General features: G+C 41.7%; 1 protein-coding gene across 1 annotated transcript in view; it reads left to right on the forward strand.

The window, feature by feature from the left end:
- Nucleotides 1–27,630, forward strand: part of PGM2L1 (phosphoglucomutase 2 like 1) — an 80,912-nt gene that overhangs the window by 43,584 nt on the left and 9,698 nt on the right. Inside the window, exons 3-12 of the mRNA XM_054015907.1 lie at nucleotides 2,767–2,873; nucleotides 11,910–11,994; nucleotides 14,552–14,635; nucleotides 15,634–15,827; nucleotides 16,451–16,640; nucleotides 16,817–16,914; nucleotides 17,710–17,890; nucleotides 21,590–21,683; nucleotides 24,109–24,238; nucleotides 26,830–27,019. Of these exons, the coding sequence (XP_053871882.1) occupies nucleotides 2,767–2,873; nucleotides 11,910–11,994; nucleotides 14,552–14,635; nucleotides 15,634–15,827; nucleotides 16,451–16,640; nucleotides 16,817–16,914; nucleotides 17,710–17,890; nucleotides 21,590–21,683; nucleotides 24,109–24,238; nucleotides 26,830–27,019 (1,353 nt within the window). The remainder of the gene's footprint in view (nucleotides 1–2,766; nucleotides 2,874–11,909; nucleotides 11,995–14,551; nucleotides 14,636–15,633; nucleotides 15,828–16,450; nucleotides 16,641–16,816; nucleotides 16,915–17,709; nucleotides 17,891–21,589; nucleotides 21,684–24,108; nucleotides 24,239–26,829; nucleotides 27,020–27,630) is intronic.

A 27,630-nucleotide genomic window follows, 5' to 3' on the forward strand; every position in this document is an offset into this window, starting at 1 on the left:
AGGTACCCTTTTGGAATTCAGTGGACGTTTTCTGTTCTTGAGATCTCCTTATTCCAAAGAAGAAAGGGGAGCCTTGTCTGATCCAGTTTTGTGTTTCAGAATGGTAGTGTTTTCCACCATATATTCTCTTCATACTCAAGACTGGTTTGTGGCTCTCTGCCTCCATGACATTCACTTTCATATCTCAATCCATCCAACTCGTGGTAGATCATCTACAATTCACAGGAGGGCCCAGTCATTACCAATATGAAGTGCTGCCATTTGGTCTCTCCACAGTAAATTTTTTTTATAAAATGCCTTATTGATGTGGCAGCACGTGTAAGGAGAGATGACATTCACATTTTCCATATCTGGATGATTGGCTGAATTCAGACAGCTGAGCCACATGGTAAACAATGAAAAATCTCTCTGCGTATCGCTTTTTAGAAACGTCAATCTATTCAAAATCAGCAAAAATATATTTTCCCAAGTATAGATTTTGCTCTATCCAGATGATTGACACCACAGAAAAAACCTGCCACAAACTTCTGAGCCACATGTTAGCTTGCACATATGTGACATTACTAAGCAGACTTCATCTATGTGCATTAATGTATCACACTGCAAAACATCAAATAAGCATGCCAGTTCTACTCTGGGCTCCCAGTCTGTCAGTACCGAACAGGCGGTCAAACCAGCTGGTACCCTTCTCCACACTACTGCCTACAAAGACCTTGATCACAGCTGCATCAGGAACAGGGTGCAGTGCATACCTGGACCACCTCCATATACAAGGACCTGCATCCCAAAAGGGCATGAAGCTACACATAAAACCTTCTTGTCATGACCTGCCCCTTCCTGGGCGCACACCATATTTATCAGGGTCTGTGGATCACTAGTGCAGCCATTTAACCTCTCTAGTCTTCTCGTTATATGTGCCTATCTTGGCTGCTTATCCTAATTCTGTTTTCGAGGGCCTTGCAACTCCCTTCCAAAACCCACCAACTGACTACACTTCCAACTGCTTGGTTTGATAAACAGTAAATTTATTTAACCTGACTAGACATAACAATGGTCAGTAACGTTTCTAGTTCTTGCACTGAAAGAGACGTTCTACGCTTTAGAGAACCTAGTGGAGCTTCCTCTCCTCACAGAAGCCACCCAAAGAATCTTCTCTCCCTCTCTCCAGGAGTCAACTGCTGTTTCTTCAAATTAACCCGCCGCCACCGAATTACAAGCTGTAATGGCTGACCCTTCACACAATATTCCGTAAAGATAAGGTGGTTGTTGAGACCTCATCCCAAATTTATTTCTGAACTTCTCACACTTATTTGAACCAATCTACCTGTCTTCATTCCAAAACCCCATTCCTCTCCAGTGGAGAAGAAATTCCCCCACTTTAGATGTTTGGTTTTTTTTAGGCCTGTGATAGGACAGAGCCCTTAAGACACTTCCTGTCTTTTGTTGTTTTTGTTGTTGCCATTTCTTGTGCTTCTAAGGGACAAGTAGTTTCCGAGATAATATCTGAACCTAAGTGGATTACAGTGCATTTCAGGCTGCTATCACGTGGCTGGTATCAAAGCTTATTCCACTAAAGTGTGCTTTAGAAACATCCACATACCTGAATTTTGTAAGGCAGTTAGTGGCAAGCAGGACTCCTCAATCCCATCTTCCAAATGGGCTTCTGCTCATCAGTCATTTAGAATTGGAGATGCATCTTAGCTGACATCTTGAAGAACCACAGTTACTATAAGGTAAGTAACCATTCTGTCTCCTAGTGTAGGCAGTGCCACCTCCCATATCCTCCACTGTCTGAAGGAAACTGGAAGTTTTGAGAAAAGCAGTTCCAATAAGATGGTGATGTTATAGAAAACACTTTGGAATTGGCAGCTTTTCATTTTCATTCTAAGAGAGGGCCTCTCACCACTGGGGATCAAAATGGTGCTTACTGGATGCATCAGTGCTCCTAGATACATTTGCTACATAGCAACAATTGCCATAAACAACTTCTAATATCTAAATAGTAAATAACTTAATATTCAGACCATGCTAGACATATTTTTAATGTTCGCATTATCAGTAGTAAATATCCTATTAAAGATAAACAGGGTGAACTAAATACACTTATGAGATAACTGCTTCACCATTGGGGTAGGTGTATAAATTCACTTGTAATGAGACACTGTTGTATACGGAGTCACATTTTCTAAAGTAATGTGCAGTGTTGAAAGGATAATTTACTTTAGATAAGAAGTGAGAACTAGTACATATTCTTTTCCATAGATTGTGCTCTAAACACAAGCACGAAGACTTAAGTGAACTATTTATATAACAAAGGTAGCCCTTTTGTGTGTGTGAATTATTCAGATTTTTCTTTTATGAATTGGTTCATTATTTACAATTATCTGACAGATGATTTGAGCATGTTTCATCCTGTGGATTAATCTCAAGTATTTGCTGCTTCAAGGATTTGTTACCTAATTTTCTGTCTGTTCTGTCTGGTCATCTGTTTCTGCTCCCTGACTAGATTCTCATGGGTATTTGCAACCTTTCTCTTCCTGTGAATACTCTAGGAATAAAAATGTACTTGTATTGCAAATGCCATTAAAGCAGATTTTCTGTCTGATTTGAACCAATGCTTATTCATGCTCATTTTTTAATCATTAACCCAGCTCTAGTGAAGCACGTCTTATTCCCATTATTGTGGCATAATGAATTTTAAACCGTAATCTTTGAGCTGTGTGCACTATCATGGACCTAACTCTTCATGCTTCTGTTTTGCTGCAGGGAATGTACAAATACCTTGAGAGGTGTTTTTCAGACTTCAGGCAGAGAGGCTTCGTTGTTGGATATGACACGCGAGGTCAGGTGACCAGCAGCTGCAGCAGTAAGAGGTATGAGGATTGATTCCATTTGAAAGACTAGAATTTTAAGTGTGGCTTAGAATGTTTCTCTTCATATGGGGAATTTATCAGGAATTTAGTGTATTCTCTATTTATATTTCCGTAGTGCCTAAGAGTCCTAATCATGGACCCCTAGTGCTAGGCGCTGTACAGACCCATAACAAAGACAGTCCTTGTCCCAAAAGAGTATACCATGTAAATGCACAAGGACTCTAAACAGCAAGACAGTCACATGATGCAGAAATCACTATGTGTGTGTGAGACTTAAGTGTGAAAGGAAACTTAAAATACTAAGCCCTTAACTTGAATACATCAAAAAACTGCACGACTGGTTATCAGTGTGTCTGTATTGAGTTTTATTGCAAAACTGTAGTCCTAACTCTGTCAAAGTACACATCTGATTTAAACTTTCACGTGGAAAAGGAGTAATTCCTCCTTCAACCCTATGTAACTATTGTGATACGTCTTGTAGCATCATACACTGATTTGTCTCGGCAGTATGCAGCCATTAACGCAGTCACACAAATGAGGAGTCTTTTCTAATTTCATGCTTAAAAAATATCCAAACTTCTACAAATATAAAGGTGCTTAATGCTGCTGATTTTACTAAACTAGCTCAGTCAGGCTGGTAGACTACTTTAAAAAACCTGATTTAGTATCCTTGCCTTTGTTTTCCTTGGGTAATAGATGGTTTGAAATGCAGAGAGAGAATTCCTGTAACATCATTAATTCTCACTTGATCATATCACTGGGACTCTTGCTTTTCAGTATGTTACAGTACACTTACTATTACACTATCATGTGACTAAATAATTAAATTACACTTCACTGTCAAAGTGAACAAAGTAAACATGGTATGTATGGATCCTTAATTTTCATAGCCTGTTTGTTCACTTACAATGACCCCCCTCCCATCATTTTTAATGATCAAAGTGCCAATAATTTTCTGGTTATAAATACCTGTGAAGTTGTTGTTGTTTCAAAGACAAGAAACTGTTTGATGAAATTGAACTAAAGTTCCCGCTAGCCCTAATGAAAGGATTATTTTAAAGTAAGTTCTGTCTGTCTGGCAGTAAAGCTAATGACTGTGTGAATTTCTGTAGCTGTTTTTAGACTGATTGGAATAAGGGAGATTGCTGGCCTATTGAAGTTTATTTTGGGAGTAGTATATTGATCTACTTTATCGGAATCATCTGAAACTGCTGAACAGCATTAAAAACCACCAACCTTTGTTGGTTACCAAGATCTATTTTTACCCCTCGAAAGGCTTTTGTTGTAGAAATTTGGCGTTTTTTGAAACGTGTACCATAGAACTTAGATTTGTGCTTCTGTGATCAGATATGGTTCTCAAACAACCGGAGGCTTTGAACCTTTGTCTTTTGACTGATGTTGATTGCAAGGCGCTTTACAAGCAAATAAAATGACAAAACACTGCTTCAAAGAGTTTACAATCTAATTATAGGCATGTCGCAGTTAGTGAAAAGATCAAACAGTGGACGGAAGTGGGAGACCAGTGAAGTGAGGGTTACAATAATGTCATATATCTACCACAATCTCTCCACTGCTGAGAGGATAACTATACAATCCATGAAATCCAACCACAAGATAGTGATCAAGCCAGTAGATAAGAGGTGCTATTGTAATCCTCAACCTCAATGACCTACATCAACAAGGCCAACCGACAACTCTGACGTCACCTACTATAAAGAAATCAAAGAAGATTGCACACTACTATTCACCCAGGAGTTTAAGGATGTCATCAAATCCTTCCTTCCCCAAACCACTCCAAGAGAATCTCTACAGCCTCACCGTTCGAGAACCCTTTCCCCTCCAGGGACCTATTACATGCTTCCCAAGATACATAAATAAGGAAAACCAGGCAGATCCATCTTATCTGGCTACAACACTCTTACTGAAGGAATATCAGGACTATCAAAAAACATCCTCAAACAGTTCACCACACAAAGGGCCGGTTTTATCCAGGACACACCAACTTCCACCAGAAGCTCCATAACATTAACAACCTCCTTCACAACACTGTCCGTGTCACCATGGATGTCACCACCTATCCATCAACATCTGTAACCCTGATTGCATTGCTGCCTGCCTCAAATATCTGCAAGACCAATGAACAACTCTCAGATATCCACCTCAAACACATTGCCAAACTTATCCATTTCATCCTCACTTACAATCACTTTACATTCAACAGACATAGACTTCTGGGAGGGAGGCTGGCTCATCTCATCAAAAGAGCTTTAAACTAGGAATTTGGGGGAGACGGTTGGGAGATGTCCAGTTAATCTCCACACCAGATTATAACATTGAGAGGGAGGACGATGAGATAAGAACGGATATAGCCGGGGGGAAGAGATTGGACATAAGGAGGGGGGGGGGAATTGATACTAGACTAATAGGTCATACTAGCAGTACAGTGTCCATACCAAATGGGATAACGAATGTGAGAGAGGCCAAATGACATAAATTAAGATGTTTATACACCAATGCGAGAAGCCTAGGTAACAAAATGGAGGAATTGGAGCTCCTGGTCCGAGAAACGAAACCGGATATCGTGGGAATAACTGAAACGTGGTGGAACGGTAGTCATGACTGGAGTACAGGAATGGAAGGGTATGTGCTGTTTAGGAAAGACCGGATCAAAGGTAAAGGTGGGGGAGTAGCATTGTATGTCAATAATGAGGTAAACTGTAAAGAAATAATAAGCGATGGAATGGATAAGACGGAGTCTGTCTGGGCATTACTCACATTGGGTAAAAGAACTACTAGAGCCTCCCCTGGGATAGTGCTTGGGGTGTGCTATAGACCGCTGGGATCTAGCCTGGATATGGACAGAGAACTCATTAATAGTTTTTAGGGAAGTAAATACTAATAGGAACTGTGTAATCATGGGAGACTTTAACTTCCCAGATATAGATTGGGGAACAAATGCTAATAACAATAATAGGGCTCAGATTTTCCTAGATGTGATAGCTGATGAATTCCTTCATCAAATAGTTGCTGAACCGACGAGGGGGGATGCCATTTTAGATCTGGTTTTGGTGAGTAGTGAGGACCTCGTTGAGGAAATGATTGTAGGGGACAACCTTGGCTCGAGTAATCATGAGCTAATTCCATTTAAACTAAATGGAAAGATTAACAGAATTAAATCCGAGACTAAGGTTTACGATTTCAAAAGGGCTAATTTTAATAAATTAAGGGGACTAGTTAGGGAAGTGGATTGGACTAACATATTTAGGGATCTAAAGGCGGAAGACGCCTGGGATTATTTCAAGTTGAAGTTGCAGGAGCTGTCAGAGGCGTGTATCCCAAGAAAGGGAAAACGGTTCGTAGGCAGGAGATTTAGACCGAGCTGGATGAGCGAGCATCTCAGAGGGGTGATTAAGAAACAACAGAAAGCGTACAGGGAGTGGAAGATGGGAGGGATCAGCAAAGAAACCTACCTTATTGAGGTCAGAGCATGTAGAGATGGAGTGAGAAAAGCCAAAAGCCGAGTAGAGTTGGACCTTGCGAGGGGAATTAAAACCAATAGTAAGAGCTTTTATAGCCATATAAATAGGAAGAAAACAAAGAAAGAAGTGGGACCGTTTAAGACTGTAGATGGAGTGGAGATTAAGGATAATCTAGGCATGGCACAATATCTAAATGAATATTTTGCATCGGTCTTTAATGAGGCTAATGAAGGGCTGAGGAATAGTGGAAGTGAGACGGATGGGAATAAAGGAGGGGGGGTTGACATTACTGTATCCGAGGTAGAAGCCAAACTCAAACAGCTTAACGGGACTAAATCGGGCGGACCGGATGATCTTCATCCGAGAATATTAAAGGAACTGGCGCAAGAAATTGCAAGCCCGTTAGCGATAATTTTTAGTGAATCTGTAAACGCGGGGGTGGTACCATTTGACTGGAGAATAGCTAATGTGGTTCCTATTTTCAAGAAGGGGAAAAAAGTGACCCGGGTAACTACAGGCCTGTTAGTCTAACATCTGTAATATGCAAGGTCTTGGAAAAAATTTTGAAGGAGAAAGTAGTTAAGGACCTTGAGGTCAATGCCAATTGGGACAAATTACAACACGGTTTTATGAAAGGTAGATCGTGCCAAACCAACCTGATCTCCTTCTTTGAGAAAGTAACAGATTTTTTAGATAAAGGAAATGCGGTGGATCTAATATACCTCGATTTCAGTAAAGCATTTGATACGGTACCGCATGAGGAATTGTTGGTTAAATTGGAAAAGATGGGGATCGATATGAAAATCCATAGGTGGATAAGGAACTGGTTAAAGGGGAGATTGCAGCGGGTCGTACTAAAAGGTGAACTGTCAGGTTGGAGGGAGGTTACCAGTGGAGTTCCTCAAGGTTCGGTTTTGGGTCCGATTTTATTTAATCTATTTATTACTGACCTCGGAACCAAATGTAGGAGTGAGCTAATAAAGTTTGCGGATGACACAAAGTTGGGAGGTATTGCCAATTCAGAGAAGGATCGGGATATCCTGCAGGGAGATTTGGATGACCTTGTAAACTGGAGTAATAGTAATAGGATGAAATTTAATAGTGAGAAGTGTAAGGTTATGCATTTAGGGATGACTAACAAGAATTATAGTTATAAGCTGGGGACGCATCAGTTGGATGTAACGGAAGAGGAGAAGGACCTCGGAGTCCTGGTTGATCGCAGGATGACTATGAGTCGGCAACGTGACGTGGCCATGAAAAAAGCTAATGCGGTCTTGGGATGCATTAGGCGAGGTATTTCTAGTAGGGATAAGGAGGTGCTGGTTCCGTTATACAAGGCACTGGTGAGTCCTCATTTGGAGTACTGTGTGCAGTTCTGGTCTCCCATGTTTAAAAAGGATGAAATCAAACTGGAATGGGTACAAAGAAGGGCTACTAGGATGATTTGGGGAATGGAAAAATCTGTCGTATGAAAGGAGACTCGAGGAGCTCGGTTTGTTTACCTTAACCAAAAGAAGGCTGAGGGGGGGATATGATTACTCTCTTTAAATATATCAGAGGGATAAATACCAGGGAGGCAGAGGAATAATTTCAGCTCAGTACTAATGTGGACACGAGAACAAATGGATATAAACTGGCCGTCGGGAAGTTTAGGCTTGAAATTAGACAAAGGTTTCTAACCATCAGAGGGGTGAAGTTTTGGAGCAGCCTTCCGAGGGAAACAGTGGGGGCGAAAGACCTCTCTGGCTTTAAGATTAAACTTAATAAGTTTATGGAGGGGATGGTTTGATGGGATAAAGTGATTTTAGTCAATAGGTCAATAACGTGCCATCGCTAGTCATTAGTAACAATGGTCAATGATGGGATATTAAAAGTTACTACAGAGAACTTTTTCCAGAGGGTCTGGCTAGAGAATCTTGCCTGCATGCTCGGGGTTCAGCTGATCGCCATATTTGGGGTTGAGAAGGAATTTTCCTCCAGGGTAGATTGGCAGAGGCCCTGGAGGTTTTTCGCCTTCCTCCGCAGCATGGGGCAGGGGTCGCTTGCTGGAGGATTCTCTGCGATTTGAAGTCTTTAAATCATGATTTGGGGACTTCAACAGCTGAGTCAAGGGAGAGAATTATTCCAGGAGTGGGTGGGTCACTTTTGTGGCCCGGATCATGCGGGAGGTCAGACTAGATGATCATAATGGTCCCTTCTGACCTTAGAGTCTATGAGAGACACTTTGTTCAAACCATGGGTACTGGGATGGCTCCCAAATATGCCAGCCACATAATGGGTCACCTCAAGGAAGAATTTCTGGACAAATGCACCATGAAACCAATTGTATACTTGAGATACATTGATGATGTGTTCATCCTCTGGACAGCTGACCTAAATTTCCACCATAACTTCAACAACCATCTATCAAACTCTCTACAACGTTCCCAAAGCAGCGTCAACTTCCTGGACACCATGATCAACTTCAGCAATGGAACCCTACAAACACTATATACAAGAAACCTATGGATCACCACACTTACCTTCACAGATCTAATAACCATCCCCCCCACACCAAGAATTGTTACCTACAGCCAGGTACTCAGGTACCCCAAAATATGCTCCAAGGAGAAAGTCCAATACACGCCCTTAAACCACCTTCTTCAAACAAGATATGACACTCTGTACCTCAAAGTATCACCCTGGAACCCCCATATTCACCACTGTGATATTATGGTGTGTTTTGTACAAAGTATGCCTTGTGAGATGTCATTTTGTAAATCTTGATCTGTTGAATAATAACTGTTGGGTTGTATGTACTATCATTGTATGTGAATTTATGAAGTATTACTATATATGTTACTGACCTATGTTGTGAGGTTGGGAACACCCACAGCCAGCCTTTATTATAACAAAGGAGAAGCCATCAATAGCCAGACAGCATTAATGGCTCATCAACACACAATCCATTATCCTAAGACTTCTCGGAGAAGGCATGTACGCCATGGGAGTGGGCTAATCCACGTCACAGCAAAGATCATTCCAGCAAGCTGGAAGAAAGTATGAAAGAGAGACAGTGACATCACTTGGCCTCTCTCTAACCTCCCCAACTCAACACCTGGAAGAACGTCTGAAGGACAAAGACTTGGAACTGGGGAAATTTGGTTCCAGGCTGGAAGGTAGTCCCAGCCTGTGTATTGAGGAACTGTAACCTGCTTGTACCATCTCTCAAGGTGAGAAGCTGTTTGCTTCAACACTTGCTTAGACTAAAAGTTGAGCGTTTTAGAAAGCATGTTTATTTATTTTTTAAGGTAACCATTTCTGACCTTTTATGCCTACCGCTTATAACCACTTAAAAGCTATCTTTCTGTAGTTAATAAACTTATTTTAATGTTTTATCCTTAGCAATGAGTTTGTCTAAAGTGCTTGGGAAATTGGCTCAGATTACAAAGGCTGGTGCATGTCCCCTTTCCTATGAAGAAGTGGCAAACTAATTGTTAGATGTTAAGGTTCTGGGGTGTAGAGCTGGAGCTGGGGGGAATTGGCTGGCGCCTCTCTATTGGTTCATGAGTGGCTGTGAGATCATTCGTGTAACACAGTAGTTGGGTGTGCCAGTGGATCTCTGTGTAAGTGCAGTGCCTTTCAGAAGTTTGTAGCTTGACATCAGCATCACAGTGTGAGTGGCAACCCAGCTTGGTGGGTTTGGAGGACATCAGTGGTCCTGCAATCCAGGTTACACCCCAGGACCCCGTCACATGAGGACACTCCACCAGAGAAGTAGGTAGCATCATGGAACAGGCCACCCAAATAGTCTATGGGAACCTCCTTTGATATGGGAAAAACCCTCAGACCATATCCCTCTGAGTCATAGGCGCCGACTTCTGCTCCCGCTGGTGGGTGCTCGACCCCTCCCTCTGCCCCTGGCGCCACCTCCTCCCTCTCCCTCCTAGCACACTGCCAAACAGCTGTTTGGCAGCAGCAAGGCAGGAAGCGCTGGGAAGTAGGTGGAGGAGCAGGGACGTGGCATGCTCAGGGGAGGAGGGGGAGATTGGCTGCCGGTGGGTGCAGAGCACCCACTAATTTTTCTCCGTGGGTGCTCCAGCCCCGGAGCACCTATGGAGTCGGCACCTACGCTCTGAGTTGTCACCTCCCACCCCACACAGTGTATCATCAAAGAGTTGCAGCCCATACTTGATGATGACCACATCCTGAAAGAAATCTTTCTCAAACCCCCTTTTCTGGCCTTCAATCAACCCCCCCCCCCCCCCCCCCAACCTTGCAAAGCTCATCAGAAGCAAGCTCCCCACAGACCGAGACACATCATCTCAAAGTGGCATTAGACATTGACAGGACAGATGCAAAACCTATAGACGTATCTCCAGTCCTACAACAATCAATTCTCTTCTCTGCTCCCCCACCCCCAAAACACACCTTTCAAGATCCATGAGTCCTTCACATGTCTTTCACAACATGGTATATCTCATCCAGTGCACTAAATGCCCCAACAGCAACTACATGGGTGAAACCAGACAAGTACTTTTTCGAATGAACTCACGCTGAAAAATGTTAAGACAAAAACACCATATCACCTGTGGGTGAACAATTGCCACAAAATGTGTCTGACAAAGTGGGTATTCACCCACAAAAGCTTATGTTCCAATACGTCTGTTAGTCTATAAGGTGCCACAGGACCCTTTGTCGCTTGTCACAAAATGATCATTCTATATCTGACCTATCAGTTGTCCTCCTCAAAATAAACCATCACAACACCTTCAAAATTTAAGCCTGGGAGCTTAAATTCATAACTTTGCTAGACAAGAGTAATCATGGACTGAATAAAGACACTGGATGAATGGTTTATTACTACAATCTGTAACCTACTAACCAGCCCTCTTTTGTTGGGTGTTTTTTTGAGGTGTTAACTGCCCACTTTACCCTAACTCTCTTATGTGAAACAGTCTATTCTATCTTGTGTTGAGCTGTGACAGTACCTTTCCCAGACCCGAAGAAGAGCTCTGTATAAGCTCAAAAGCTGGTCTCTTTCACCAATAGAAGTTGGTCTGATAAAGATATATTACCCCACCTGCCTTGTCTCTCTAGCAGCTCCTTAGACACTCACTGTCACTCGAGCTTTTTAAGAACAGGTTAGACAAAGCACCTGTCAGGGTTAGCTAGGTATACTTAGTCCTGCCCCAATGTAGGGGGGCTGGACTAGATGACCTTTCAAGGTCCCTTCCAGCCCTACATTTCTATGATTCTATAATAAGAACATCTTGAGAGAAGGCAGAAAAAGAACGTGTTCTTTGGATATTGGCTTTTAGAACAGTATTGTGGATAATAGAATCATAGAATATCAGGGTTGGAAGGGGCCTCAGGAGATCATCTAGTCCAATCCCCTGCTCACAACAGGACCAATCCCCAGACAGATTTTTTTTTTTTTTTTTTTTTTTTTTTTTACCCCAGTTCCCTAAATGGCCCCCTCAAGGATTGAACTCACAGCCCTGAATTTAGCAGGCCAATGCCCAAACCTCTGAGCTATCCCTCCCCTGATTCACTGAATATTTTTCCTGTTCAATAGACTTGCAAAGCTTACTGCAGCAGTCCTGCTTGCGAAAGGTGTACCTGTGTACTTGTTTTCAAAATACGTTCCTACGCCCTTTGTGGTAAGTCTTTCACACTTCATTCATTCTAACACAGCTAATGTTTTTAGCATTTCATCAAGGCTGTCATCTTAATTTTAGCTAAATATTTTTCTTGTCAGAATGCCAGAATGTAAATGGAAGAATAGGCTAGAAGTGGAACATTTCATAGAATCATAGACTTTAAGGTCAGAAGGGACCATTATGATCATCTAGTCCGACCTCCTGCTCAGCGCAGGCCACAGAATCTCACCCACCCACTCCTGTAACAAACCCCTAACCTATGTCTGAGCCATTGAAATCCTCAAATCATGGTTTAAAGACTTCAAGGTGCAGAGAATCCTCCAGCAAGTGACCTGTGCCCCACGCTGCAGAGGAAGGTGAAAAACTCCCAGGGCCTCTGCCAATCTGCCCTGGAGGAAAATTCCTTCCCGACCCCAAATATGGCTAAACCCTGAGCATGTGGGCAAGACTCACCAGTCAGACACCCAGGAAAGAATTCTCTGTAGTAACTCAGATCCTACCCCATCTAACATCCCATCACAGGCCATTGGGCATATTTACCGCTAATAGTCAAAGATCAATTAATTGCAAAAATTAGGTTATTCCATCATACCATCTCCTCCATAAACTTATCAAGCTTAGTCTTGAAGCTAGATATGTCCCCACTGCTCCCCTTTGAAGGCTTTTCAAGAACTTCACTCCTCTGATGGTTAGAAACCTTTGTCTAATTTCAAGTCTAAACACTCCTTAGGAAGACTTAAGAAATCATAGGGCTGAATTCGGTTTTGTCACACTAGTATTAAATCCATAGTAACTCCATTGATTTTAAGTAGAGTTACTGCAGTGAGAAATGTATAACTGAGCAAAATTTGGCCCATAATTCAAGATGGAAAACAGGTCCCTTATACCTTTATTGTACAAATTATTACACACATAAGTAGTTCTACTGAGTTCAATGGGTCTACTTGTGTTTGAGCATTCTCAGGATTGGGACCTGTAGACTCTTCCAAGGGGTTGGTAGAGGAAATGAAGGATTGTTCACTGCAGTGTATTTTTCATTTTAAACTTCTAAATATCTTCTGCACTGGGGCTTCCACTTGGATCAGCATTTGTAATGTGACTGTCATTTTAGTGACTGGGCCCCAGTTTGTGAGTATGACTAGTACTATGGGTACTAATATTCCCATTAGGTTTCTCAGTTTCCTGAATTTTGCTAGTGTGTTTTTATGAACTCCATTCCTAGTATATTGAATTTAGGTTACACAGATGGTAGCAACCACAAGCTTCTGTAACCTTGGTATTATCAATTCAGAGGTTCTCAAACTTTTTTTTCCTCCCCATACCACTTGAAAATTGCTGACTGTCTCGGAGGACCATTTAGTGATCTTTCCAAATGATGTTTGTACCGTTAGCTAACTATTATAAAGCACTTTGGATAGAAACCGTAATTAAAAAAGCTTAATAAAAGCTTCTTTTGTTCTACAAATAAAAGCACACAACTCATATTTTAATATCAGTAGTCTTACCTTTTTAATGAGATGGATTTGCTCTCTCTCCCCAGCTGTGGTAGCCCCCAAGCTGGGGTTGGGAAGGATGGGGGGGTCTCTCCCTCTCTCCCCCGCTGCGGCAGCCTCAGAGCTGGGGCAGGGAAGGAGGGGGTCTCTCCCTTTCTCCCCAGCCGTGGCAGCCCCTAAGCTGGGGCTGGGAAGGAGGGGGGTCTCTCCCCAGCAGCCGCAGCCCTGGAGCTGGGGAAAGTCACCTCGTTCTGAGTGCCACAGCCCTGCCTGTCCCAAATTCTCCCCACCCCCTCTTCTCACCCCACCGCCCCCTCCCACCGACCCTCTATTTCCCCAAGGCCACCTTACCTTACATGTGCGTCTTCTCCAGGGTGCAGGCATCTAATTAGTGGAGCCATGCCTGTGTAGCTCCACTAATTAGGTGGGTGGCCCTTTTTTCTCTCATGTGCAGCTGCCCAGGCGCACACCTTAGAGGGAACTATCTGCGGACCACCTGAATACCGTGGACCGCAGTTTGAGAACCTGTGAATTAATTCCTCCATACTGAAGAACAAAATTACTATTGATCCATGATGGATGGCGTCTCTCTGCCTTCTGGATTGTGGACTTTCATTTCTATAACTTTTAAAATCTCTTTTTAGCTGTATGTATTAGCTCACCAAATATTTTGGTGAAGTCCTTCATGGATACGAATGGTTTTTGACTTCTTGATAGTTACTCCAGTCGTTTGTCCTCCTCCAATATGTGCAATCTAAGTGGAGGCTTTTCTTCACCATAAGACATTAAAAAGTTTTGTGCTTGGGAGTACTTCCAGGAGATTATCTGTTTTGGAAGTTTAATATTTATTTAGCAGAGTAACTCTGATCATGCTTTCTCTTGCACAACACATTGCTGATAACAGGACACACAGTGAGCTGGTTGTCCGACTGTTCAAATGATACCTTTGAAATCAGCTTGTGAAATTTTAAGAACCTGTATTACTTACCCCTTAACTGACTTTATACCTTTATGTATTTATGTCAGCTCAGAAGCAGTGAACTTAAATTGCTTTTGTCTTTCAGCCCTATGCCGTTCGTCAGCTCAAAGCTGCAGCTGGTGTGATGATCACAGCATCCCATAACCGTAAGGAGGACAATGGTTACAAGGTAAGCCCTGTGCTTTTTTTTTTTTTTTAATTTGTGACAAATAAGTTGATTTACCAAGTATACACTGTATGTCCCCTTGATCAAGGGTTCTCACAACACATATTTTGATGGCCTCAGAGTGTGGCCACCAACTCTTGCTGGTGGCCGCACTGACAATTTTTCCTAAAATTCTTAATTAACTTTTTAGGAAAAACAAATATGCACATGTCCAAATCATTGTAATCTATTTATGTAGAGTAGTAAAAATAATTTACAGTTGTCTCTCTCCTTTATGGGCCTAAACAGAATAGAAACACAAATAAGGTGCTTTGCATGTTCTTGTCTTATTGTGTCTTTTTTGCTTTTTTTTTTTCCTTCTAAGACTTGCTAGCTGGTAAGTCTTCTGCTGTGAAAAGTGATCTTTGTACATTTGTTAATATCACTTTTCACAGCAGACTTACTCAGCCCCGGCAAACCCTGGGACAGATTAAGCCCTGGATAGGGAGGCGGGCAGGGAGGAGCAAGGCCGAGGGACAGTGGCAGGGCTGGTGCGCCTGGGGCCAGAGCCTGGGGCCAGACCCTGAAACCAAAGCCTGCCAGTGCGTGGAGGGAGCCTGAAGTTGCTGCTTTTTTTTTTTTTTTTTTTAAAGGAAGTAGGATTTTATAAAAGTGGTAGTTGGCTTTCTTCATGCAAGACTTTGAGGCTAATATTTTAAAACATAGGTACCTGACTTTAGGCATCCATAGTCTGATTTCAGTGCGGGGCCTGGGTGCTCAACAGTTCTGGAATCAGGTCACCTAATTATGAATTTACATATCTAAAGTTAGATACTTGAAAACTTTTGGCCTGAGTGATCCCAAAAAAGTTCCAGAGAACTAAACCAGTCTGATACTGTGCTTTGCTACAAGTTTCTTGCTTATTATAGGACCTTATGTAACCATAAGATCATGTGGCTTTATAATGGGTCAATTTCATCCATGTAACATGCAGTTCTAAGTGTCAGGTTTTTTTATGCCAGGTTTATTGGGAAAATGGAGCTCAGATCACATCTCCTCATGACAAAGAGATCCTGAAATGTATAGAAGAATGTGTTGAACCATGGAATGGTTCCTGGAATGAGAATCTAGTAGACACCAGTCCTCTTACACGAGATCCTCTGGAGGAAATTTCTAAAATCTATATGGAAGACCTGAAAAAGATCTGCTATCACAGGTGCTGTATGAGAAGTATATAACTTAACTCCCACACTCTAATGCAGGGTTCACGTCAGAAACTTGTCAAAGTGTAATGGTTTCTGACCAGCAATGACAAATGTAGTCAAACTTTAAAAATAAGGGTTGGAAAAGTACTATATGCAATCAACTTGGAGTGGGGGTAAAGGATGGACTAAATTAAGGGGGTTTTTTACATCTTTTCTGTGATACATTTTTTTGCCCCATATGTAGGTGATTTCATTACCTTAAACGAGGTGATTTAGCCCTTGCCTTCTGCTTTTGCCAGGCACAGCAGGCTGATCACTCTTTCCGATAAAGAGCCCGAGTCTGATGCAGAGGGAAGTAAATGTCTCATTTTTAGGAACTTCCAAGTAGCAGAGGTAGAGTAAAGATCCAAGTGTCCAGAGTGAGGAAGAATTGAGCCAGCAATCTTTATTGAATGCCTACAGTTGAAACTTTCCTTTTTCACACTTTCTTTGAAGACACATTAGACATCTGCAGAAAGGCAGCTTTACTGTAAACTTCAGTCGCTTTGTCTTGGCATTTCACCATGGTTCATGATGTCGCAGCATGTTGTGAAATAACCTATAATGTTAATTGAAGGCTGCTTTTCTTTTTCAGGGAACTGAACACCAAGACCAACTTGAAGTTCATTCATACATCTTTCCATGGCGTTGGTCATGACTATGTCCAGTTGGCATTTAAAGCATTTGGCTTTAAGCCTCCCATTCCAGTACCTGAACAGAAGGATCCAGATCCAGATTTTTCAACCGTTAAATGCCCAAATCCTGAGGAAGGAGAATGTGTGCTGGTATTTATTTCTTTAGTTCAGTCACTTTGGTTTTTAGTTGGGTTTCCACTTGTTTTGAAATGTTAATGTAATAAAGTCAGAGACCTGGGTGTGTGGAATTTCAGCAGAGTTAATACACTTGAGGACTACAAATGAATTTGACTATCTGCATATAATGGCTCAATCGCCTTTTTCAGGAGCTGTCTCTGAGGCTTGCAGAGAAAGAAAGCGCTAGGGTGGTGGTGGCCACTGATCCTGATGCAGACAGATTGGCGGTGGCAGAACGACAAGAGAAGTAAGAAACGGGACCTTTCTTTTTAACCTTGCCTTTGAGAGAAGAGGGGGAAGGGGAACTAACTGCTCCAGCCTCTGATGTTGATTGTCACTTAGTTTTGCCACTTTATTCCACCATCCCTAACAACGTGACATTTGATCATATTAAGATTTTTTTTAGTCTTCATCTTTTTTCTGACATTTTTATCTAAATGATGCATTTTAAGCAAGATTAGTTAAATCCTTTCACTAAAGATCTGTCATGAAAAGTGATTGTAAGCAAAGCACTTTTGATGATGATCTACTTTTCCTGCCTTTTGACTCCTGCACGCCCTGCTGAATCAATACAGTTATGGGCGAGTGAGTTGGATGCTATTCAACACGCTTGAATTCTCAACAGAATTGTTAACTTCGTTCCAACAGCGGGGCCAAATCCTGGGCCGCCCCTTCGCTTGTGCAACCCCATTGAAGACAAAGGGGTTGCACAGGTGTAATTGAGGGTGGCGTGTGAATTGCCGATGCATTATTATTGGTGATAGGTTCTTTCTGGTACATTTATCTTGCTTGAAGGGCTGGTAACAGGGAGACAACACTTTTTTACTTGTAAACAGCAAATTTGGTCTGGAAACACTGAGACAAGGTAACAGAGCCCTGTTAGTGTGCTGTTCGTGGAGCTGCTTTTCATGGTCGAATGACCTATTCGATTGTTCACTGTTCCAGTGGTTGCAGAATATGTTGTACAGTCTTTGAATCTTAATGCAGGCTCCTCAGAAACTTGAAGGAACTGTTTTTGATGTTGTTTCCATCCTGTTTGCAGTGGTCGTTGGAAAGTGTTCACCGGCAACGAGCTGGCAGCTTTGTTTGGGTGGTGGATGTTCAGGAGCTGGAAGGCGAACGGTTCCAGAGAAGCTGATGTGAAGAACGTTTACATGTTAGCAACCACAGTCTCCTCTAAAATTCTGAAGGCGATTGCACTTAAAGAAGGATTTCACTTTGAAGTAAGGGTGGCTTGTGTATGTTATAATCCTCAGGTGTTCTATTCAGGAAGAATATAATAGCCATTGCTATCATAACTGATTGCTACACGTTTTTGTGTAGCCTCATTACCTCCACCTCCAGAAAAGTCCAGACACAAATTACTCTTTGCTGCTGTTGCCTGAGGACTTTTACTCAATGTTTCTTCTGACACTGCCAGTTTACCCATTAGATCTCATCTGTCTACCTTGCAGATTAGCATGTGCTGTGCCTGCTAATCCATGTTGCAGAGTATGCAGACTGTAATGTCTGTCTGTGAAGAGCTGGGAGGTGGTCTTGTGAAGCAGTGTGATGCCCCCTAGCCTTAAAGAATTGCAAGGTTAATTTTTAGGTCTAAAATGGGTTTAATAACTCAAAGCTTTGCCTTGAGGAGGGGAATCCCTTTTGATTGTGTTGGGTGAAGGAGAGAAGCATACTGCAAAAACTGTTGCCTCCTTAGATCTATGACATGAAACCTACTCAGTGGGGTTTAAATTGACTTGAACAGTACTTGAATTTTAATTTGGCACGTGAGGTTTTTGAACTAGGTTTTAGTTAAAAATTGTCATAACTTGATTAGGAATCTTCTACAGTATAAATACCTTTTATTTTGTGTCACTTCCTCAAGGACTAAATAAAAAAAAATGTGGGGGTGCTGTGAAGGGAACAACTTTCCTTGTAGATCCTACACCAGCAATGGATCTTGCTCAGATTCCTAGAGCTCTGTGAATATCAGCAGGCACATAAAAATACAAGCACATAAAAAACAGGTTTGACATAATATACTAAATAAGAGTCAGGTCTTGTTTAATATAGTTATCAGTTGAGACCATATGAAAACCCTGGAAGGTTTTTTCTATCAATTTTTCCAAACAATGAAGAGCAAAAAAATCCTAAAAAATGTATAAAATGACTGGACTATTGTGCTATTAATCAACTTAAGTTTTGTTGCCCTCTAGTGAAAATGTTGGAGTCTGTTACTAAATACTGTATTTTGAGTTGGGGAAAATATTGATTCTAGAAATATATATGACCAGTCTTTAGTATTTTTCAACTCTTGAAAGAAATTATAATCTGGTTTGAAATTTTTATCCTTCAATATCAGTCATGATACAGAATTTTTCCTTTTTGTACGTAGAGAATAATATTTCTCTCACCGAGGACTGCTACTATATCATTACCACTGGTCCTTCTGTTAATCTTATACATCTGTCAGATCTCTTAAAAGGACATTTTAGCTTTCTATTGTGCATGTTTGCCAGCTCCTGTTCCACCAGGCTCCTCATAAGAGCTAAATATTTTTCGGGGGGGCTATAGCAAGTATTTATTTTTGTGTTTGCTTATGTATGCAGTAGCGAATGCTATTCTGAAACACTGTGCCTTAGATTCGTAATTGAAACTGAGTGTGTTGGCCTCTGTATTTGCTGGGTTTAAACAGATTTTGCTGGGTTTAAGCATGGTTAATTGACATGACAGCTTGGATTGGGGTCTCTTATTGATTTTAATCTTCGCTTTAGAAAGGAGCATAAACTCTGGCAAATCAAGTATAAAAGTATAATGAGGCAGGCCAAGAAAGAATTTGAAGAGCAACTAGCTAAGGACAAAAATTAACAGCAAAAACTTTAAGTACATCAGAAGCAGGAATCTTGCCAGTCAGTGGGGCCATTGGTTGATGGAGGTGCTAAAGGAGCACTCAAAGAAAATAAGGCTGTTGAAGAGAAGCTAAATGAATTATTTGCATCTGCAGTTAAGGCCAAAGATATGAGGGAGATTCCCACACCTCAGCCATTTTCTTTAGGTGATAAATCCTAGGAACTGTTCCAGATTGAGATGTCAATAGAGTGGGGTTTGGAACAAACTGATAACTTAAACAGTCACCAGGACCAGATGGCTTACTCAAGAGTTCTGAAGGAACTCAGGTATGTAACCTATTGCTTAATTCAGCCTCTGTACCAGAGGCTGAAAGGATAGCTAATGTAACACTGAATTTAAAAAAAACTCCAGAGGGGATCCTGGCAATTACAAACCAATAAGCCTACATTCAGTACCAGGCAAATTGGTTGAAACTGTAGTAAAGAACAGACTTGTTTTTCACCTATGTGTCAGATATGTTGGAAGAGTCAGCACAGCTTTTGTAAAGGAAAATCATGCCTCACCAATCTATTAGAATTCTTTGAATGGGTTAACAAACATGGACAAGGGTGATCCAGTGGATATAGTGTATTTGGACTTTCAGAAAGTGTTTGACAGGGTCCTTCACCAAGGCTCTTAAGCAAAGTAGGCAGTCCTGGGATAAAAGGGAAAGTTTTCTCATGGATCAGTAACTGGTTAAAAGGTAGGAAATAAAGGGGTAGGTGGGAATAAATGGTCATGTTTCACAATGGAGAAAGGTAAATAGCGGGGTCCCCCAACTATCTATACTGGGACCTGTGCCAGTCAATATATTCATAATTATGAGCTGAAAAAAGGGGTAAAGAGTGAGTTGGCAAAGCTTGCAGAATATACAAAATTATTCAAGAAAATTGTTCAAAGTTGACTGCCAAGCCTTACGAAGTAATCTCACTAAAATGGGTGACTAGGTGATAAAATGGCAGATGAAATTCAATGTTGATAAATGTAATGTAATCATACTGGAAAACATAATCCCAACTATACATACAAAATGATGGGGTCTGGATTAGTTGTTACCACTCAAGAAAGAGATCTAGGAATCATTGTGCATAGTTCTCTGAAAACAGCCGCTCAATGTGTAGCAGCAGTCAAAAAAATGAACAGAATGTTGGGAATCATTAGGAAAGGGATAGATAATAAGACAGAAAATATCATATTGCCTCTATATAAATCCATGGTACATCCACACCTTGAATATTGCATACAGTTCTGGTCACCCCATCTCAAAAAAGATAGAGAGAGAGAGATGATTAGGTGTATGGAAGAGCTTCTGTATGAGGGAAGATTAAAAAGACTGGGACTGTTCATCTTATAAAAGCGATGACTAAGGGTGCAGGTATAAGAGGTCTGTAAAATCATGAATGGTGTGGAGAAGTGAATAAGGAAGTGTTAGTTGTATCTAACACAAGAACCCAGGGGTCACCCAGTGGAAATTAAGTCGCAGCAGGTTTAAAACAAACATAAGGAAGTACTTCTTCACACAACACACAGTCAACTGTGGAACTTGTTGCCAAGAGATTTTGTGAAGGCCAAAAGTATAACGGGGTTCAAAAAAGAATTAAATAAGTTCCTGATGGATAGGTCCATTAATGGCTATTAGCCAAGATGATCAGGGATGCAACACCATGCTCTGGTTGTCCCTAAAACTCTGATAGCCAGAAGCTGGGACTGGTCAACAGGATGGGTCACTTGATAAATTGCCTTGTTCTGTTCATTCCCTCTGAAGCCTCTGGCACTGGGCTAGGGACCATTGGTCTGACCCAGTATGGCCATTCTTATGTTTTTGATTTTACCAGCATTCTTTGGTCCTGTTGATCGTGAGGTCCTTTTGCATCATTTTACCTTTCTTGGGTTTTCTGACATTCCAGGCCTCATACTTAAGACTTCTTACAAGAAAGTATCTGGGGGTGAAAGGTGTTATTTTTATGTGAAAGCAGCAAATATTCCCCTTGTTCCATGATACTGTTGTATTGAAAAAGTAGCTTTTACAGCGTGGCCTCTTCATTTTTCAGGAAACACTGCCTGGTTTTAAATGGATTGGAAGTAGAGTAAAAGATCTCCTAGACAATGGGAAAGAAGTTCTTTTTGCGTTTGAAGAGTCTATTGGTATGTACAATAATATATATTCTAAAATATCTTAATGTGGAACGCTAGTAAACAATATTTTCTGTGCTAATGTACCTTGGTTCTGACAAGGAATCGTGTAGGATTTGTTTCTCTTTAGTTTTCCTCTTTGCATTTTGTTGAACTGCATGTTGTTGTCAACATTAGTTAACAGAATGGCAGTCACTGTCATATCACATGCTGTGTGGATGCTCCTTGTTGAGTCACAGTGGAGGAATGTGGCACTGTTTAAACTTCTAACAAGACAATCGGAAGATCTGTAGCATTCATACAGAATCCTGATGGACCAGATTGAGTTAATGTCCAGTCTTCAGTTCACTTGATAACATTCTCTGTAATGGATGTTGAATTTTTGATTTGCTTTGCTTTTTTTAAACTTTTTGCTTACCAAACCAAACTTTTTTGCTTGACTCTATTTTTGATCACCTTACTGAAAAGTAAATTAATCTACTTGCCAGATATGTTCAGATACCATCACTTAACACAGTCCTTTGAGAGGACTTTAGAAATTTGTAGTGTCTGACAGTTGATGTATCCTCCCAGAACTAACTGTACCCAACAGTACATAACTAACTGCCAGCTCAACTAAAGCTCCATACCGGTGCATCCTTGTGTTAAGTTCCTGTCTCCATTGCAGGGTCCACTTTACTTTGGAAATTCCTACATACTGGCTCATATTAGTGATCCATGTAGTCTAGTATCCCATCTCCAACCGTGGCCAGTACCAAATGCTTCAGAGCAAGATGCAAGAAACCCAGTAGAGTACAGTTATGAAGTAGCCTGCTCGTGGTAATCGGGCGGGGAGGTGTATTCTACACAATAATCGTTTAGTGTTTGGTTAATGCCTGGTATTTTCAAATAAGCTGAAGGGAGTATTCCTTCCAAAAGCTTATCTAAGGTTCCAATGGATAGCAGACTGTAGAGTAACAATGTTTGTAAAGCACTCTTTAAAACATAAGAATGGCCATACTGGGTCAGACCAAAGGTCCATCTAGCCCAGTACTCTGTCTTCTGACAGATGCCCCAGAGGGAATGAATAGGACAGATAATCATCAAGTGATCCATCCCCTGTTGCCCATTCCCAGCTTCTGGCAAACAGAGGTTGGGACACTGTCCCTCCCAACCCTGGGTAATAGCCATTGATGGACCTATCTTCCATGGAAATACTAGAGAGACAAAGTGGGTGAGATAATCTCTTTTATTGGACAAACTTCTGTTGGTGAAAGAGATAAGCTACATGGAGTTGGACCTGAAGAAGAGTCTGTGTAACTCAAATGCTTCTTTCATCTTTTCTCTCTAATATCCTGGGGCCAACACAGCTATAACATCTCTAAGGCTACATCTACACTACAGGGGGGAGTCGATTTAAGATACGCAAATTCAGCTATGTGAATAGCGTAGCTGAATTCGACATATCGCAGCCGACTTACCCCGCTGTGAGGACGGCGGCAAAATCGACCTCTGCGGCTTCCTGTCGACTGCACTTACTCCCACCTCTGCTGGTGGAGTAAGAGCGTTGATTCAGGGATCGATTGTCGCGTCCCGACGGGACGGGATAAATCGATCCCCGAGAGGTCGATTTCTACCCGCCGATTCAAGCGGTTAGTGTAGACCTAGCCTAAAACACTGTTAACTTTCTGTTAGGTAATTTATAATCCCTTTATAGTTGGCAATTCTTCTATAGTACCTTTCATCTGAGGCTCTCTGAGCACTTCACAAAGCCGGTTGATAACCCTTAGAGGTAGTTAAGGACTACATAGGGTGCACTTCAGCTATGGAAATTCATCCATCTCTTAAATGCAACATGGCAGCTGATTAGCAGCACATAGTAACATATCAGTTTAGCTCAGGAAGTAGATCCAATTAAAAGTGGAGTTTAGGGAAGCAGATTGCAATTATCCAAATTGGATTGAACATCCCTGATTTTACATAAAATGTAGAGGGATCTTTAACAACTGCAAAGAGTCAAGACCTTGATTTTAGATGTCCTCCAAAAGATTACACATCTGGCAGCACTGTGGGGCATTGATTCATGATTGATTTGTGGGACTAGTGCTGCTTACTAAATCACTGGCAACATTCCCTGCAGCACACAAGTGTCCTTGCTCACACTAACCCTGCTTAGTGTGTGAGATCTGAGGGGGATTGTAACATAGCATGGTAAGGCTATAGGCTTCTGTCTACCTGAAACCGATAGGTTGTTCCATACATCTTCCCTCCCCCATGACTCTTAGGCTGGCTAGCATACTGGGTAGATGGGTGTAGCATATACATAGAGTGGCAACCGTTGGACACGTGTTTAGTCTTGTGTGCACGAAGGGCATCTGAAGTTTAACACTTCATCCGAGTAAAACAAATGGAAATCTATGGAGAGAACTGCTCTGAACACTAGTCTTGTGATTGTCAGGTTTCATGTGTGGCACATCAGTGTTGGATAAGGATGGCGTGAGTGCAGCTGTGGTTATAGCTGAAATGGCATCTTACCTGGAAACCAAGAACTTAACATTGGCACAGCAACTAACTGAAATATATGAAATGTAAGTTGTTTTTTAACATGCTCTACTTTCCTTTGATTTCTTTTCTGAGCTTTGCGTAATCAAACATAATTTCCTAAGCACTAGCAAAATCAGAACAGTATCTGTCACTTGCTAATAGGACACATTTTTTTCTGTACAAAATAAGTCAAAATAAAACATTAATACCATATAAATGTAAACTGGATTAATGTACATTAAATGTATGCACTGTTCAGAGAAATACGATGCCTGTCAGCTGTTCGATACAGATAACATGGTGATTAGGAGGGGAAAAAGGGGAGGATATAAAAACTTGGCTGCTAGAATAAATATCAGAAAGAGTCCTTGTGTTTTTAGTTAATTGTCATCTTAGTCAATCTACTGTTAAATGAGTTAAATTATACTCTTCTACCTACTAATTTTTGCTTGTTTAAACATCTTGCAAAAGAAGTTCTGACCTCTCGTTGAGGTTCTTTTCATGTTGTGTTTAAGGAGGGAGGGCAAATGAAGTATAGAAGTCCAGGCAGAATCAAAAGGTGTGGAGGGACTAAATACAATGGCATATTTAGAGTATATTCGTGATTTCCAGAAAATCACAAGGTTTTTAAAATTAACAATGAGCTCTGCATCTGAAAACTTATTCTAAAAGAAGTGTTCTTTGGGACACGCTTTTTTTTTTTTTTTTTTTTTTTTTAAAGTTAACTACTTGTAATTAGATCTGATTAGTCTTTACGGTGTGGGTTCCTTTAACCTTACTGAAGGATGGTTTTAGTGAAAAGCATTAGATATAAAATGCCTTGACTTGCTGGAATCACAGTTTAAAAACCTCTCTGGGTCACTTCAACTCTTCCTGTCCTTGAGGTAGATACAGAATTGCATACAGGTCCCGTTGGAGGATAGTCCGTAAGAATGGAGGAAGCCTGGTCAGCTCTGAATTGGCATCTTAAAAAGTTGTGTAAGAAAGAGGTTTGCCCTGGGTCTGTCCTGAGAAAAAATGATTTCTTCTCCCACTGTTAGGTTGTGTTGGTTATCCTCCCTTCTGTATTTTAGTGGTGCTCTGCGTATATCTTTGTAAACTGCGTGGAGTGTAAACTAACTTGACTTATGCCTCTTTATTCCATGCGGACCACAGGACCTTCATTGCTGCCTTCCATCTTTGACAGTCTCTTGCTGCAGGCATAGCTTCTGCCCATGTCACTTTAATAGCGTTCGGTTCTCCTTCATTGTGCTTTTCTAAGTTGTCCTTGGTTTACCTCATCGTCTTTTTGCTCTTGGGATTCCAGTCCAGCATCTGTCTTGCTATGTTGCTTGGTTCTTTCCTCCCTGTGTATCCTCTCCATCTCCATTTTGTTCCATAATTTCCCATCCTATCAGGGTTTAAAGATGCTATAGAAATGTAAAAAAAAAAAAATACTCTGGGGGGTGCTAAGAAAATACCTCTTTATTTGAAGTGTTTGCTAGTTAGATTGAAAGAGTTTGATTTGGATTAGTTAGGCTCTACCCTATGGCGAGCTAAGGTTTATCACATACAGTGACCACTTAAAGGAATAATTGAAAACCTTGGAATTTGCAGTTAAATCCCAGGGAAACTGACGCATTTTTTGTTTCAAGATCTGAAATTCTGGGTTTCTATCAATATTTGGTTCCCTACAACATTTCACGAGTATCTTACTTTTCCCATATACCCAGTCCTGCTTGAGGCTCTGTTATGCTAGGAGCAGTATAAACACATTGGTCTAAAAAGGACGTGGTAGTCATCTGTTTAATTTGAAAATCAAGTTGCTGTCTTTGCTATGGCCTGTGGATTACCCTTTGTTTGAAATATCTCCCATCACAGTGCTGCTTCTGGCCACTGTTCTGACTGCTGCTGGACTGAGTTCACTCTGTCACGTGCAGACTGTGGCAGGACTAACTCAGCGCAGAGCAGGTTTGGAGAGTACTGGCAAGGGGCAACAGAGGTAGGAAATTTACAGTGTCTTTCCAAAGGCACAGTGGGGAAAATGGAGGAGACTGTAGTAGACGGTGAGGAAGAAGCGATGTGGCAAGAATTAGGCTTCTCTGTGGGTCCAGAAAGGAGCAGTTAGAGGAGTGTGTGGAGGCTGGGGGCCTAAGGAAGAATAGAGAAGGCTTATGGATCCAGACCAGGGATAGCAACATGGAGGTAGGCATCGGATCAGGTCTCCGCTCCAGGCACAATTTTTCAGGCTCCAAACGGGGATCCTGTATTTTTAGTGGCATGAGTTTCAAGTCCTTTTCTCAACTGGATTCAGTCCATTTCTGTGACTATGAAGGGTTACTTGCATTACTGACCCTCCCTTTAGGGTGAATTGGTGAAGTTCAGTGGTTTGGGGTCTGCAAACAGGCTGAGACCATCGTAAATCATTTTACATTGTCTAAGCTAGCCTTTAAAATCAGAAGGCCGTGAAATATTCTAAAACGTAAGCTTGGTTTTCAAAAAATGCAGTGAAATCTGCTTGAAAGATCCAGTCTGCATAATACTGTGTGCATGCTCATGAATATGGAGAACCATGTTCTGAATCACTGATCGCTCTGTAGACTTAGTGTGCAGAAGACTGTGACTCTTGTAATTAAAATAATATTTTTCCTTGTAGGTATGGATATCACATTTCAAAGACCTCCTATTTCTTGTGCTATGAACCTCCTACTATCAAAAGGGTATTCGAAAAGCTTCGGAATTTTGATTTCCCAAAATCTTATCCAAAGTCTTGTGGCGCTTATGGTATATTACACGTACGGGATGTTACCACTGGCTATGACAGCAGCCAGCTTAATAAGAAATCGGTGAGTTACACAGTACTTTGAGAAAAAATTAGTCTCGTGGCTAACGTTTTAACCCTTTGACAAGGTGTTTTCTGAGCCTGTGAATGAATACATTAAGTTGATTTTATGATACAGAACGATGCCAAACATCCAGTATTTGGGATATAAACGTAGCGCTTGTCTGTATGCTTAAAAAAACACAGTGACATGGCTGTAACACTTCAGTGTAGACCGGGGTGGGCAAACTTTTTGGCCCGAGGGCCACATTGGGGTTGCAAAACTGTATGGGGGGCTGGGTAGGGAAGGCTGTGCCTCCCCAAACAGCCTGGCCCCCAACCCCTATCTGCCCCCTCCCACTTCCAGCCCCCTGACTGCCCCCCTCAGAGTCCCTGACCCATCCAACCCCCCCCTCGCTCCTTGTTGCCTAACCACCCCCTCGCCTAACCACCCCCTCTTGTGACCCCCTGCCCCTAACCACCCCCCCAGGACTCCAACCCCCCTGCTCCCTGTCCCCTGACAGGTCCCCTGGGGTCCCACGCCTATCCAACCCCCCCCCACCCCTTATACAACCCCCTGGCCCACTTACCACTTACCCAGGGCCGGCTTCAGGCACCAGGCAACCAAGCACATGC

Source organism: Malaclemys terrapin, chromosome 1 (genome assembly GCF_027887155.1).
Source record: "Malaclemys terrapin pileata isolate rMalTer1 chromosome 1, rMalTer1.hap1, whole genome shotgun sequence".
NCBI lineage: Eukaryota > Metazoa > Chordata > Testudines > Emydidae > Malaclemys > Malaclemys terrapin.